Raw genomic sequence first — 16,772 nt, forward strand, 5'->3', positions numbered from 1 at the left:
GTTTTTGTATTTACAGATCTAGATTATGTTTGTGATGTGTGTTTGAAATCCTTACGCATAAAGACATCCATATGTTTCATTATACATTATGCACATAGATCATTTTAATACATGCTGCATTTGAAGGAATGCCTTCTTTAACGCAAATCGGTTAACATCTCACAAATGACTATATTGGACATTTGTCCAAAAGACACCAACATCAAACTGCGAGGCTGCGTACAAACATCCTATAACAGTTGGTTGGCACCAGTTTGACTCCTCAGAGTATAATCAATGTGGACTGAGTGACAAACTCCTCAGGCCTTCAGCCAACCAATTCTGAGCGTGCTGCCCAATCTTTACCAATCATAGAGTATACGCCTACCGATGTTTAAAGTCTAATCCGCATAGCAGGTAGTCAACCCTTCATAGTGCTCAGTTACCTGTAGGGCATGTAACAAAAAAACACTTTTACAACACAAAACAAAATTGAGCATTTCTTATTGGACAAGTTCTGGTAGTCCCTCCCCATTTCGTTACGATTTCTTTGGTTTCGTGTTTTATCCCAACACGGCACTAGTCATACATACAGTCATTCAATAAATCACCATACAAATGTATCTATTAGGTCATGATGATGTGAATACGGTAGTAATGACTAAGTCTGTCTCCATCTCTTCAACGATTTGAAGTAAATACCAAGTTAAAACCGACAACCTTCTTTTTCCAGCCCCACTTCGGCCATCTCTGCATTACAACTTACAAAGGTTCTCAGACCCCCCCCCCCCCATCGCTATGCCCCCCTATAACAGCACCTGAGGACCCAGTCTTAGGCACCATAGTAGCCCTCAATGTTCCGCCCATCCCCCCCATGCTGTTTCCAGCCCTCACTAGTGAGTCTGGATGGTGGTCTGTCTCCCTTAGCCTCATTCTGAGAGGCCATTAGCCTGTCCTTTATGGACTGTACAGTGCTCTTAACTCACTCAACCTCACCACCCCTCTCCTCTCTGTCTCTGTCCAACAACCTGACTCAATGGACAGATGCTGCACCGTACTGAGGCTCACTCAAGCAGCAAGAGGTGTAGCACGACAACCTATGGCTCTACTGTACACAAAGACAGTCATTGGCTAAGGAATAATGGCTTGTGGTTTATTGCAAGTTCAGTTGAGGTCTGGAGGTGAACTGTGGCCAAAAGTCCAAATAAAATACATCTTCAGATTGTTTCATGTTTCTGCAGTTGGGAAACATGGATGGATCAAGGCTAATCAGGCCATGTATTATTCACTATTCATAGCGGAAAGTATTTTATTATTATTATGGGATGCGGTTTCTGTCTCTCTGTGTAGATTTCACTGCAGAAATGTGTCCGCTCTCTATCCTTTAGCTCATTCATATGCCATGCCAGCAATTGGAGGCAAATAGAATTCTGACAAGTGTCAGTCATCTCGCAAGTGTTACTGAATTGCTTTTAACAAGACTCAACTGGAAATGACCCAGACATTTGGTCTCACTTTTCAGGGTAATGTACAAAGAACTTGAATAATATAGCTACAGTAAGCTAGCTAGCTACACAGTAAACATAATTCATGGTTGCACATTACATTACAATACGTTTTTTTATCCTAGGCCTTTTCACAAAATAATGCCCGTTTTCCCATGATATTATCACGTTTCAGGTAAGACCCAGGTGCAGACAGTGTCGAAGTAACACACGTGTATTGCTAGTACAGGGGCAGGCAAAACTACAGGTCAAGGGCAGGCAGAGGTCAGTAATCCAGATGGGTCCAGAACTGCAGGCAGTCTCAGGGTCAGGGCAGGCAGGGGTCAATAATCCAGTGTGTTGTGGCAAGGTACAGAACGGCAGGCAGGCTCAGAGTCAGGGCAGGCAGAAAGGTCAAAGCCAGGAAAAACTAGAAAACAGGAACTACAACAGACAGGAGCAACGCTGGTAGGTTTCACGAAGAAAAACAAATTAGCAACAGACAAATATAAATACACTAGGGATAATGCGGAAGATTTGCCACACCTGGAGGGAGGTGGAGACAAGCACAAAGACGGGTGAAACAGATCAGTCTGTGACATTAAATCAGAATTTACCTAGTTTAATCTACTCCTATTACAGTACATCTGGAGGCAAAACATACAGCCCACGTCCTGCCACATTTCAACACTCTCATGAGTTAGCTAATGTGCTGTAGTTTGTTGTTACTAAGTGATACACACCTCCCTACATGACAGCCCCCTCTCTCCCTTTCTCTCCCCCTGCCGACCCCACGCCACAGGGGGGAGGCATCCATCCACACTCTTTCTCTCTATCTCTCTCTCTCAATTCAATTCAAGGGGCTTTATTGGCATGGGAAACATGTGTTTACATTGCCAAAGCAAGTGAAATGGATAAACAAAGTGAAATAAACAAAAGTGAACAGTAAATATTACACTCACACAAGTTCCAAAAGAATAAAGACATTTAAAATGTCATTCTCTCTCTCTCTCTCTCTCTCTCTCTTTCAGCAGCCTCTTCCTGAATAATACATGTGTAGAAGAGAACTCGCTCCGCAAATCACAGATGCTCTGTGTCTTTCGCTCTCTCTCTCTCTCTCTGTCTCCCTTTCTCTCTTCATCCCGCGTGTTCCTGCCTATCTTGCTCCTCCCCTCTATTTCTCTCCTCAATTTCTTCCCGTTTCTCTTTCTTGCTATTGTTCTCTCTCTCGCCCCCTCCCCTCTCTCTCTCTAAAAGCGCCTGTTCTCCCAGGTGATCTGTGAGCCGAGCGAGGGCTCTCTGGCACACAAGAGCTGTGAGAGGCTGACTGCACTGAGCACGCTCCCCAGGCTCTCCGGGCGTTCCTCGCTGCCCCGGCCAGTACAGTACATAACTATACCATAGCACACAATTCACCACAGCATCTCAGCCGCAGCCTGCCTGCCTACTTGACTGCCCGCACAAGTCTTCTGAGGGCCGAGAGAGGGAGATAAAGGGAGGGAGAGAGGGAGTGAGTGATGGGATACGGAGACAGATTGTGAGAACAAGAGGAGGGGAAGCTATACAGGGAAGTGAAAGAGAGGGTGAAAGAGAGAGAGATCAAGGGATATAAGCTTTTACACCTCTGCAATGACACCCGTGGGACATGTCTTCCCCCTGTCCTCCTCCGACCTGAGATCAGCAGCCCTCCTGCCAGGAGAACCCAGCACTTCCATCTCGGTTTTAGCAGCACCTGGAGCCTGTTCTTTAGGGGATAATACAGCATGGAGAATTCCGGCAATATCCGAAGCCTCAGCCCGGAGAAAGGTAAGAGGAGCCTTTCCGATTTTATACTTCCGCAAGGGGAAAAGTAGGCCAACGTGCGGCAAGAAGTTCCTTGTGGTTCGGAGGAGGGGTGGGCGAACGAAGCAGAGAGGAGTTCAATCGTTTGTTGAATGCTCTCGCTTTCTCTCAAGACAATTCAGAAAGAATCCATAGATTTTCTGTTATTCCACTTTCCTGTTATTATTTGATAATGTGCCTTCCTTTTTTTGCAGACAACGAGCCACAATTTTCTTTTGCACGGCTGCCCTCCTATGAATATCTGTGTGCATGTCCACCATTTGGGAAGCCACCGAATAAATCTTTTAAAGGGTTCCATGCTGAAAATCGCAGGTTTGAATGCCTCAGAGGACCTTACCGTGATCTCTCTCGGCTACAGTACAGTTTCTTTGCGGTGTGTTCTGGGGGGCTGCTGTACCGAAGGAATGTAGATGAGGACTGGGGACTCGGGACAGATTTAAGAGCGTTGTTGCCCTCATTGTCTCCAGACCCAGATCAATGGCTCTTTGTGATTTTTAAAATTTTATTTAACTAGGCAAGTCAGTTAAGAACAAATTCTTATTTACAATGACGGCCTGGGAACAGTGGGTTAACTGCCTGTTCAGGGGCAGAACGTCAGATTTGTACCTTGTCAGCTTGGGGGTTTGAACTTGCAACCTTCCGGTTACTAGTCCAACACTCTAACCACTAGGCTACCCTGCCGCCCCAGGGATGTGTGTCCTTTGGTTGTCCTGTTGTGGGGCCCAAGTCGTTCATTATTGATCTCATACGGTTTTGAAGATCTTTCTGCTTGGTTTGTTAAGACACTATATCCCCTTTAAAGGTGATCACCTGGGAGGAAGTGTGTTAAGGAAGTATGCGTAACTCACTTTTTCACCTGCATTGAAGGAAATAGGGATACACAATGGTAGGAGGAGAATTATGAAAGGGAAAATGAAAAAAGAGGGAGGGGCAATGAGGTCAACTCTATTTTTGACAACTCTGTCTCCAACAGGGGTTTGTTCTTCCCTCAATCCTCCCCCACCCCTCTCTTCCCTACTCCCCCAAGCCCAGGTAACCAAGGCATAATTAGTGCCAGCTCACCCTGGCACAGAGGATGCAGTATAGCGACGGCAGCAGCAGCATTGCAGGCCAACAAAGGCACATGGCGCTAACACGATTGAGCGCTTGTCAGCGTTCCAAAACAAAATGGTGCGCTAATGCTCCTCGCTCCACATGTAAGAAGTGTCAAAACGGAGTGCAAAGTGCTTATTTTTCCCTAAGCTGATTTTGAAACTGTGGCGCTCATGCTACGCGTGTGTTTTGAAGTTACACGCAGCAAGACCAAGCTGTACAGCGCTCACACAATGGAGTTAATAGCTAGCGGGAACGTGCTAGCGGGAACGTGCTAACAGAGTGAACGTGCTAACAAAGTGATTTACGTTTTATCCAAAGCTTACAGTCATGTGTGCATACAAAGTGAAACCCACTTCCCTGCGCTATGCTCTACCAACTGAGCTACAGGACCGAGTGAACGCGCTAACAGAGTGAACGTGCTAACAGAGTGAACGTGCTAACAGAGTGAACGCGCTAACAGAGTGAACGCGCTAACAGAGTGAACGCGCTAACAGAGTGAACGCGCTAACAGAGTGAACGCGCTAACAGAGTGAACGCGCTAACAGAGTGAATATGCTAACAGAGTGAACGTGCTAGCCTAAGTGCTACAAACAGTAGGCTTTGATACAAAAGAGTGTGATTGTAAGCACTTATCTTATATCTAAAAGAACACCAAGGAATGCTTGTGTGACAATTTGAAAGATTGAGAAAGTCTATTGGAGAGTGTTTAAATGTCAATGGAAAGTAATTTCGCTAGTCACCTCTTGCTTGTGAACATAACCTCTTACCGATTGATCGTTTTATGACCACTTACTCTGACATCACCTATCGACCTCGTTTCCTCTAGACTTATTGGCTGGCTATTGGGCTTTTACAAGACTCCCTGTCGTACATGTGTTGCAACACAAGCTCCACGTTTCACACAGGGGAAGACTAATGGTTGTCAACTGTGTTTCAAATCATCCATGGAACGTGCTGCTGGTATTGCCAATGGTAACATGGAGTTTGGCAAGCATACTTCCATTGCTATCAGTCAGAACGATTCTGAAGGGCAATCGATGGGATTTTTGACAGTTCTGAGTTTTAGAACTGTACGAAGCCTTTTTGGTTTAAGTTAGTCACAAAACACCTGCATGTGTCTCTAGGCAACTCTAGGTTTGATACCTGTATTAGATGCACCTAGAGGCTGCAGGCATGGTACAGCAAATGGGTGTGTCTGATTGTCATTCATGGCATATTGTTTCTCAATATTTGTTAGTTAATTAACTGAACAGCCATCTGGTTGTCTGAAATTCTTGCCTGAGCAACTCATTTAACCTCCCTTAAAGTCAAAGCAGCGACAGCACTAAAGAATGCTTTCCATGTTCATTTCTTCTCGCTCTCTCTTCCTCCACAGTCCTCTCTTTGCCGCAGACATTGAGGTGAGGCAGACTTTCATCCTGGATCACCACATAGAGACCCATCCTATCGCAAAGCTCCAAATTATCGAAAGGAACCCATTGTGAATTTGACTGTGACGGAATATAAATGGAATACAAGGGACAGACACTGAGGTAGATCGTTTTAAGACAGCAATACGACGAGGCTGGCCTATGAAAATGAATCATTTCATTGGATAATGTCTAGTAAAAAGCAAAACCATTTCATATCAAGATTGGTGAATGGATTCTCAGCAAGTGAGTGAAATTTTTAACAAAATGGACCAAGTGATATACTAGATACCACTGTATGTTTTTTTTAACATATAGGCTGCAGTAGGTTTTCCTGTAATTCATGTCAAATCCCTTAGAAAAATATAGGAGGAGTCAATAGTCATAACTAGCAACCTGGAAGATGTACCCTCTTTTTTTATGCCAAGGGTCATTTTGTTGGGCTTTTACAAGACTCCCTGTCGTACATGTGTTTCAAACACAAGCTCCACGTTTCACACAGGGGAAGACTGATGGTAGTCAACTGTGTTTCAAATCATCCATGGAACGTGCTGCTGGTATTGCCAACAGTGACCTCATGGTGATGTCTGGCAACAACGAACAAGCAACTTTTTATCGAAAACACACAACAACAAAACGGTTGTGTGCATGAGATCAAATTCTTCATTGAACACTTGAACCCTTTCAATGAAGAACAATATGTGTGTTTAGCCAAATTTGGATATTGTCAAATATGTATATTTTGGGGGGAATGTGTCTCTTTCAGTTATAATTGCTAGTTTTTTTAAATGTAATACTTTTTTCCCATGTATTTTTTATTTACACACATATGGTACTTCATCTGTAGGATTCAATGTCCTAATGCTGAAAACAAAACCTTCAAATCCCAGAAGCAAAAAGGACATTGTGTTTGGAAAGACTCCCAGTTCACATATCTACTTCTTAAGATAGAAACATCATGAAAAGCCCTTGTGTGTGTGTGTGTGAGCTGCATTTTGTGGTCGGTTACCAGGAATAGAATGGTTTCTGAGGACATTTGTTGTGTCTTTTGTTAGCTATTCTACTTGCTTAGGGAGCCGTATGGTTTCAATGAACGAAGTCAATTGATTTGTGCTTGGAAGACTTGCGCACACACACACTCAAACTTTTTACAGCATCGTGTGGTGAAAAACACTATCCAATTCACAGAACATTTCTAAAAATGTATAAAAATATGTAAGATGCTATTCTATGGTACTAGCAGCACTTCTGCTGCACATCGGCAAGCAGCCTGGGTTGTAAGTTGATTTCTGGGTAAAATAACTCACTAAGCCCTCACCCCGGCGTTTCATTAGAGGCTATGTGAGAAGAATGTCACAGCGGAGTACCAGGCATCTCGGCAGCTTTACGTAACACTTTGGATAGGTCACAAGAGCACTGGGGGCTGGATGATGTGAGACGGAGATGGATGATGTGAGAGGGATGACAGAAAAGCAACAAGCTATTATCGAACCTTTCTTAGCCGAGACCCCAAGGAGAGAGGAGCGAACAGAGGTAACAAAGGTACGAGGGAGGGCTGGTGAAAAATGAAGACTGTGTCTGACTGTCCATCCGTCCACTGATATGAACCCACCGATGCAGCAAGGGCTCTAGTCTTGTCTGAAGTGTCCTTGTCAGGAGCAAACCAAGATGGCGGAGACATCTCTCTCAGGTAGGACATTTTAATTGGTATTTTCAGTCCAGCTGTCCGACAGAGTGCCCTGAGAGAATTCCCTCCGGGAATGTTCTTTGATCATTTTCAGAGGCGGGATGATGCTTGTTGAACCCAATGACTTGTGTTCAGAGAACGTTTCTAAGGAATAGGTTCTCAGGCTTTACAACTTACCCTTAACATAACCCCAGTAGAGAGCTCTGTCGGAGCTCATCCAAAGGATCAACATACACACTATAGGTATACAAACGTATGTGGACACCCCTTCAAATGAGTGCATTTGGCTATTTCAGCCACACATTGGCAGTAAAATGACATTACTGAAGAGCTCAGTGACTTTCAATGTGGCACTGTTATAGGATGCCACCTTTCCAACAAGTCAGTTTGTCACATTCCTACCTTGCTAGGGCTGCCCCGGTCAACTGTAAGAGGTGTTATTGTGAAGTGGAAACATCTAGGAGCAGCTCAGCTGCAAAGTGGTGGGCCACACAAGTTCATAGAATGGGACCGCAGAGTGCTGAAGCGCGTGTCGTGTAAATCGTCTGTCCTCGGTTGCAACACTCACCACCGAGTTGCAAACTACCTTTGGAAACCATGTCAGCACAAGAACTGTTCGTCGGGAGCTTCATGAAATGGTTTTCCATGCCCGAGCAGCTGCACACAAGCCTAAGATCGTTGTGTAAAATTGGCTGGAGTGGTGTAAAGCTCGTCGCCACTCTGGAGCAGTGGAACTGCGTTCTCTGGAGTCTCTGGAATCTGGCAGTCCGACGGACAAATCTGGGTTTGTCAGGAGAACGCTACTTACCCGAATGCATAATGCCAACTGTAAAGTTTGGTGGAAGAGGGATAATGGTCTGGGGCTGTTTTTCATGGTTCAGGCTAGGCCCCATAGTTCCAGTGAAGGAAAATCTTAACGCTATAGCGTACAATGACATTCTAGACGATTCTTTGCTTCCAACTTTTTGGCAACAGTTTGGGGAAGGCCCTTTCCTGTTTCAGCATGACAATGCCCTTGTACAAAAAGTGAGATCCTTACAGAAATGGGTTGTCAAGATTGGTGTGGCCTGCACAGAGCCGTGACCGGGAAACATTAGCTTTGCCTGGCGTCCCACCAGAGGTTTAGCAAGGTGGACTGACCAGGGCGCTCAACACTACAAGAAATCCATGGAGGCGATTAAGAAGGCCCACAGTCCCGTTCAAACATCCATACAAGGCTGCACAAATGCACTCTCCTGTGGTTTCCTAGAACCTCTATTGAGTTCACTCAAACAAACACACACACCTACACCACTTGTACTTCTGCGGGTATTGACCACTAGTGGCTGGAACCAAAGGTCCTGATTGAGCGTGTGTGGGCGGCCTGTAAGAACCCCTGGTTATTTGCGAGATAAGGTGCGCTGCAAGTACTCCTACACATCACCATTAAATCTGTTAGTATAACAATCTATAGCCAGCTTTGAATCCCCAGCACAGCGCCCCGAATAGTCTCATTGAACGTTGCTGAAGGACTGTACTGTAGGAGGCTGGTAAAGGGCAATTCCACGACAACAGGGTGATCTGGAGAATCAGATTTGTCACTTTAATGATGGCAAAAGTTAAACAAACCAGACAAATCTCTGCCCATAAACGACTTTTAACAATTTCCACAGAAATGTTTCCAAAAACATTTTTACTTTCAGCTCACACACACACACACTTACATCCCCAGCACGGCGCCCAGAATAGTGTCATCGTACACTGAATGAGGTTGGTAAACAACAGCACTAGGACCAATCACTTACAGATAAATGAAGTAGAGCTGTGCAGGTTCATTCTGAATGTTTACACTATCGGAGGAGTTAAAACACGCAACATGAAAAATGGACACTCTCCGCAAACTGTTCCTGTCATGGTCATTGTCATTGGCTACACAAAAAACACGTGTTGGTAGTTACAATACAGTGTAAACATTTTGAGGGAACCCGTACTGTAGTTATCCTGTACACCTAATGATTGAATTGGAGCCTATATCCCAGAATGCCTGGGTTTATGTCTGTTTCAAAAAGTCCCTGACAGAGCGCCGACTCTGTTGGTTGAGCCAAAGGTGCATCAGACAACCTATAGTCACTTGTCTGATGCCTGATGAAGAATGAAGATCACGGAAAATGCACATCTTTACTTGTTCATCTTTACTTCCCGTTCAACCACCTCCCTGACGTCACGGGATGTAGTTCCTCTAGAGATGAAGTCATGACTCACTTTGAGCCAGTTCTATGGAAACGGTTATTTCTCCATAAGGGAACGGCATCTTCCGTGGCAGCTCCTGCTCATAAAGAACAGCAAATTGATTAAGGGTTCAGCAAATTGGAATTGACAAAGCAAACCAGTACTGTAGCTCCTGGCTGAATGAGGAGGTTGAGACTGCACGTAAACAGATCATAGACAATAGACTCTTCATTCCCGACCTCGAGCACAGCACGGTGTACAGTAACAGGAACTAGTCCGCTGTCGCTGAACTGCTTCGCGTAAAATGCTTTCTCAGGAGCTTCTATAGGATGGCAACAATAATATACACTTTCACATTTTTCTTCTTCTGACAAGTTTTCTGAGTGAGTTATAGTTGCAGAGAGATTAAGTTTGATGCTAACATGGCTGATGTGGACGGCTCTATGTTTGTCTCTTCTGACGCGGGGCCTGTTATTGTGCCGTGTCGCATCGAGTGATGGAAGCTGTTTATCATTGGGCCGCCCGCTGCTTTTATGGCGTGTGAGCATGATAAATGCCCCCCGGTGAGCTGAGAACTCTGGGAACTAAGAGGGAGAGAAATAGAGAGACACACAGACAGTCAAAGACGGAGAGAGCGAGAGACAGAGACTGAGAAAATAGAGAGAGGCTGCCATGAGGACATGTAAGAGGAAATGTACTGGAAAATGGACACGGGACTGGGGAATACTGGAGATTTTTGTCGTTGTTGGGAACAGAAGGACTATTCACGCCCAGTAAGGGACCAACCTACTCTGTTACAGTGGTGCTACTTGACTCAGATAACCCAGTTGTGCTCTGCCTGACTGCTGGGGTTTCTGCAGAGAGGAGAAGGTGAAAAGAGGGTAAATATAGCCCATGCGTATTCACTAACTAGTTAGCTATGTATGCGCTAGTAGCGTCCATTTTGCAAGTGACGTCACCCTCTCTGAGACCTAGAAGTAGTTGCTTCCCTTGCCCTACAACAGCCATGGCTCAGCGATAAACAACACTGCTTTGTGAGTGGGAAGTGTTGTTGGGAACAGAAGGTTGCAAGTTCGCACCCAGTGAGGTAGAGGGACAGGACCTACCCTGTTAGACCAGCACAGGTGTCTGTGGGTTCATGTCCCTTCTCTAGATCAAAGTTGAGTAAACCATTTGGATCTCAGTCCAACACACAGATATCTAAATTATTCAGCATTTGTTTGCTTTGGAAAGTTTGGTTTACACTATCGGCTAGAAAAACTCAAGTCAGCTAAGATCCTTTCTTGAATGGATATTTCTCTTTAGTCATTCAGTCTCACTAACGAGGGTATTGACCTCCTTTGAATGACAGTGTCTGCACTGTAGAAATAAATCATTGTCGCAGCCAGTCAGCAGGCAAGGGGTCATCTCCAAATGTAAGCTTTAGCATTTCAAACATGCATTGTGATTGGTCTGTGTTTTAATGCCCAGCAGTACCACATAGCAAGATTGGCACATCATAATTCCGGTCCAGTATTTCCCCCAGCGAATAGGCCCTATTCTAATGATTGCTACCCCAGTGGATGACTTGAGGTCAACTTCCCTCTCATAGTCTACCCAGTGTTCTCTCTTGTCTCATTTCTCAGTACCACACATCCTCGCTGCCCGCCCTCTCTTCGCTGATGGCAGTCCAGTTAAACTTTTACAAGCTGGTACACCTTCAAGACCGTGGCATGGAAGCTGAGAATGTGCATTAAGTGAACAATGTATAGCTACTAAAATCTCCCATACCCCAGTTTCCAAAAAGTGAAAGTGCGTGCACAGCATGCTTGAATTCAAATCCACTACAGAAGAGTGCCGACATGGCTTTTTGTTAGTGCTTAAAGACTTTGTGCTTCAGGTCCTTTAGAAACTGTTCATGGTACTGAGCTGTTCTATATCCTCTGCATAGGTCTAACCACAGTTCAACCAGGTCCAGTTGAACTAGATTGATAGGGGCCACAGGATTGGAGCCAGGTTTTCAGGTGAAATTGTGTGGTGCGGTGTTTGGGCAGTCACCACCTCAGATTAGGCTAGACAGAATCCTCTGGACCCCTGATTCCCCAAACATGCACACACACACCAAGCTCATCCCACCCGGAACGCTAAGCAGCAGGGTTCCATATCCTCTATGCCACCATGCCATCTGGCAGACAGACTCTGCTCTCCGTTGGCATGGTAACCCTACGTCAGGGTTCACGGTGCCCTTGCTGCTCTGAGCCTCTGATCTTTGATCCATCCGGTGGGAATATTTGTAATTTTTTACACTTAAATGAACAATTTACCATATTCATTCGAGCACAATTCAGCAAGACCTACTCAAATATTTTGCAACGTAAAACAAAAACAACCATTTCTTATTGGACAAGTTGTAGTTCCTCCCTGTTTCAGTCTGTTTTCTTCCGTTTGGTGCCGAATGAATACAACCCTGGTTAGCAAGTTAATTGACACATCATTCTCACTTACAAACCATGACCAATAGGATACTGCCCAATACAGGATGGAGATTTTTTTTTAAAAGAGAGGATGATTAGTGCAGTTTCTCAACTTCTTTGTACTGTTGAACAGCACATGTAATGGTTCTCTTCCTTGAACAACCGCTAAAACCGACACAGTTGGACGAGCGCTTCCATTAAAATATCCCAACATATCTCAACATAGAGGTTGAGAAACAATCTGTGCTATTTTTGCACTCTCAGATAGCAATCTATTATGCCCAGTCGTTTTCATTTGGCATGTGCGGAGTCAACACGACTGGAGTTAAAATAATGTGATTTCACATCACATGTTTTTCCTGTTCGTCCAGAGTCTTTTAAAGTGTTTTACGGTAGTGTTTCATTCCATAACTGCGCCACTTCTTGTTACGCTGCATGATATGAGATTGACCTCGGCTCTCCCAGGCAGGCTGGCTGAGTGGCAATATTCTTCTCCCTGGTATCTTCAGGAGGAGGGTGGCTTCGAGGGAGGAGGGATAATAGAAATGGAAGGAGGAGGATAAGGGAGGGGGCTCGATGATCTCCCATGGGTGTTAAAAACGCCTGGCAGGCATTTCTTTACGTGTGTGTGTGTCAGGACGATAAAGTCTGATAATGATTCATTCATACAATAATCAGACAAGATTCTGATGTGTGTTTTCTTCCACTCTGTGGGTAAGAGCGTCCCTTCTCGTTTTTTACAAGTCTTTACATAATGCAATTTGGCCCAGTGGACTTCTCCGCCAGCCCAAGTTCTAATCTGCAGCCGGGAGTGTGGATGGAGGGAGAGGACGGGGTGGTTCCTATCCCGCTCCCACCAAAACCCTTTCAAATCCTACATTGCTATTATGAATTGTAAAGGTGAACCCACGAGATTAGCTGAACCAAAGCTGACAAACTTGTGGGAAATTTGTGGTAAAATTGTATATAACATGACATCCTGTCTCCTGACAGAATTCCTAATAGAGACAGAAAAAGGGAGACCGAGAGGGAGGCGGTATAAATATAGTAATAATGTACCATACAATTAAAACTTTGATAGATTGAATCGTCACCAGGCAGATGCATTGCAACATCATGCTTTAGATTACGCTATAGTATAGAGAGAGGGCGAGAGAGAGAGGGCAAGAGAGAGAGGGCGAGCGAGAGTGGGCGAGAGTGAGGGCGAGCGAGAGTGGGACAGGGCGAGAGAGAGAGGGCGAGAGAGAGAGGGCGAGAGAGAGAGGGCGAGAGAGAGAGGGCGAGAGAGAGAGGGCGAGAGAGAGGGCGAGAGAGAGAGGAGAGGGCGAGAGAGAGAGGGCGAGAGAGAGTGGGAGGACGAGAGGGAGAGAGAGGACGAGAGGGAGAGAGAGGGCGAGAGGGAGATAGAGGGCGAGAGAGAGAGGGCGGGAGAGAAAGGGTGAGTGAGGGAGGGCGAGATAGGGAGAGGGCGAGAGAGAGAGGGCGGGAGAGAAAGGGTGAGTGAGGGAGGGCGAGATAGGGAGAGGGCGAGAGAGAGAGGGCGGGAGAGAAAGGGTGAGTGAGGGAGGGCGAGATAGGGAGAGGGGGCGAGAGAGAGAGGGCGGGAGAGAAAGGGTGAGTGAGGGAGGGCGAGATAGGGAGAGGGCGAGAGAGAGAGGGCGGGAGAGAAAGGGTGAGTGAGGGAGGGCGAGATAGGGAGAGGGCGAGAGAGAGAGGGCGGGAGAGAAAGGGTGAGTGAGAAAGGGTGAGTGAGAAAGGGTGAGTGAGAAAGGGTGAGTGAGGGAGGGCGAGAGAGAGAGAGAGGGCGAGCGAGAGAGAGAGGGCGAGCGAGAGAGAGAGGGCGAGCGAGAGAGAGAGGGCGGGAGAGAAAGGGTGAGTGAGGGAGGGCGAGATAGGGAGAGGGCAAGAGGGAGAAGGCAAGAGAGGGCAAGAGGGAGAAGGCAAGAGAGGGCAAGAGGGAGAAGGCAAGAGAGGGCAAGAGAGAGGGAGAGGGCAAGAGAGAGGGAGAGGGCAAGAGAGAGGGAGAGGGCAAGAGAGAGGGAGAGGGCAAGAGAGAGGGAGAGGGCAAGAGAGAGGGAGAGGGCAAGAGAGAGGGAGAGGGCAAGAGAGAGGGAGAGGGCAAGAGAGAGGGAGAGGGCAAGAGAGAGGGAGAGGGCAAGAGAGAGGGAGAGGGCAAGAGAGAGGGAGAGCGAGCGAGAGAGGGCGAGCGAGCGAGAGAGGGCGAGCGAGCGAGAGAGGGCGAGCGAGCGAGAGAGGGCGAGCGAGAGTGGGAGAGGGCGAGAGAGAGAGGGCGAGAGGGCGAGCGAGAGTGGGAGAGGGCGAGAGAGAGAGGGCGAGAGAGAGAGGGCGAGAGAGAGAGGGCGAGAGAGAGAGGGCGAGAGAGAGGGGCGGGAGAGAGGGGGCGGGAGAGAGGGGCGGGAGAGAGAGGGCGGGAGAGAGAGGGCGGGAGAGAGAGGGCGGGAGAGAGAGGGCGGGAGAGCGAGAGCGAGGGAGAGGGAGAGAGGACGAGAGGGAGAGAGGACGAGAGAGAGAGACGAGAGGGAGAGAGGACGAGAGAGAGAGAGGACGAGAGAGAGAGAGAGGACGAGAGAGAGAGAGAGGACGAGAGAGAGAGAGAGGACGAGAGAGAGAGAGAGGGCGAGCGAGAGAGGGCGAGCGAGAGAGGGCGAGCGAGAGAGGGCGAGCGAGAGAGGGCGAGCGAGAGTGCAAGAGAGAGAGGGCGAGCGAGAGTGCAAGAGAGAGAGGGCGAGCGAGAGTGCGAGAGGGCAAGAGAGAAAGGACAAGAGAGAGAGGGCGAGAGAGAGGGCGAGAGAGAGGGCGCGAGAGAGAGGGCGAGAGAGAGGGCGAGAGAGAGGGCGCGAGAGAGAGGGCGGAGAGAGGGCGAAGAGAGCGAAAGAGAGAGGGCAAGAGAGAGGGCGAGAGAGAGAGGGCGAGAGAGAGGGGGCGAGAGAGAGGGGGCGGGAGAGAGAGGGCGCGAGAGAGAGGGGGCGGGAGAGAGAGGGCGGGAGAGAGAGGGCGGGAGAGAGAGGGCGGGAGAGAGGGGGCGAGAGCGAGAGCGAGGGAGAGGGAGAGAGGACGAGAGAGAGAGAGGACGAGAGAGAGAGAGAGGACGAGAGAGAGAGAGGACGAGAGGGAGAGAGAGGGCGAGCGAGAGAGGGAGAGCGAGAGAGGGCGAGCGAGAGAGGGCGAGCGAGAGAGGGCGAGCGAGAGAGGGCGAGCGAGAGAGGGCGAGCGAGAGAGGGCGAGCGAGAGTGCAAGAGAGAGAGGGCGAGCGAGAGTGCAAGAGAGAGAGGGCGAGCGAGAGTGGGAGAGGGCAAGAGAGAAAGGACAAGAGAGAGAGGGCGAGAGAGAGGGCGCGAGAGAGAGGGCGCGAGAGAGAGGGCGCGAGAGAGAGGGCGCGAGAGAGAGGGCGCGAGAGAGAGGGCGCGAGAGAGAGGGCGCGAGAGAGGGCGAGAGAGAGGGCGAGAGAGAGAGCGAGAGGGCGAAAGAGAGGGGCGAGAGAGAGAGGGCGAGAGAGAGAGGGCGAGAGAGAGAGGGCGAGAGAGAGAGGGCGAGAGAGAGAGGGCGAGAGAGAGAGGGCGAGAGAGAGAGGGCGAGAGAGAGAGGACGAGAGAGAGGGCGAGCGACAGTGAGGGCGAGCGAGAGAGAGGGCGAGTGAGGGCGAGCGAGACAGGGCGAGAGTGAGGGCGAGAGAGAGAGGGCGGGCGAGAGTGAGGGCGACAGTGAGGGCGAGCGAGACAGGGCGAGAGTGAGGGCGAGAGAGAGGGCGAGTGAGGGCGAGCGAGACAGGGCGAGAGTGAGGGCGAGCGAGACAGGGCGAGAGTGAGGGCGAGAGAGAGAGGGCGGGCGAGAGTGAGGGCGGGCGAGAGTGAGGGCGAGCGAGAGAGAGGGCGAGAGGGAGAGGGCGTGCGAGAGAGTGAGGGCGAGCGAGAGAGTGAGGGCGAGCGAGAGAGAGAGGGCGAGCGAGAGAGAGAGGGCGAGCGAGAGAGAGGGCGAGCGAGAGAGAGGGCGAGAGTGAGAGGGCGAGAGGGAGAGGGCGTGCAAGAGGGCGAGCGAGAGAGAGAGGGTGGGCGAGCAATAGAGAGAGGGCGAGCGAGAGAGAGAGAGATCCATTCACAACTCAGCCTATCAATCTGTCCACATAGTTTAACACATTAAATATATGATCCCACTGAGTAACATTTATTTTTTGCATAGTGTAGCCTATTCAAGTACAAGTACAATAAACCACTGTCTGTTTTTAAAGACATGTTGCATCCTAACCAGGGTCATATTCATTAGGCAACAAACGGAATACAATGGACTGAAACAGGGAGGGACTACCTGAACTTGTCCAATAAGAAACTCACATTTTTGTTTTCCGTTGCAACAAATCACTATGTTTTGCTATGTCCTTTGCAATAGTAAATACAGCCCAGTACTCCCTCCCCACAAATGTAAGAATGCAGCCCACAGCTATAACGCCACTGTCTTAATTGAAACAATTCAACTTCACAATAATGCTATTGACAGGCTGGGTTCTTCACGACTCACTGATATCTCACTGTCATTCTCCACACCGCCTTGCCAAGTCCAACCTACTTGATATCGGGGGGGGGGGGGGGGGGGTACACGT

The 16,772-nt window shown here is 48.3% G+C and overlaps 1 protein-coding gene across 8 annotated transcripts in view; it reads left to right on the forward strand.

Annotated features, from left to right (window-relative positions):
• plch2a (phospholipase C, eta 2a) overlaps positions 1–16,772 on the forward strand; it is a 192,437-nt gene that overhangs the window by 85,785 nt on the left and 89,880 nt on the right. The window contains exon 1 of one of the 8 annotated variants that reach the window (XM_046366275.1): positions 2,867–3,269. The exons of the other annotated variants lie outside the window; for them this stretch is intronic. Within the exon in view, the coding sequence (XP_046222231.1) occupies positions 3,227–3,269 (43 nt within the window). The 5' untranslated portion in view covers positions 2,867–3,226. Of the gene's footprint in view, positions 1–2,866; positions 3,270–16,772 lie in introns of those variants that run through there. 8 annotated transcript variants of the gene reach the window in all.

This window comes from Oncorhynchus gorbuscha, linkage group LG10, assembly GCF_021184085.1.
Source record: "Oncorhynchus gorbuscha isolate QuinsamMale2020 ecotype Even-year linkage group LG10, OgorEven_v1.0, whole genome shotgun sequence".
Classification (NCBI taxonomy): domain Eukaryota; kingdom Metazoa; phylum Chordata; class Actinopteri; order Salmoniformes; family Salmonidae; genus Oncorhynchus; species Oncorhynchus gorbuscha.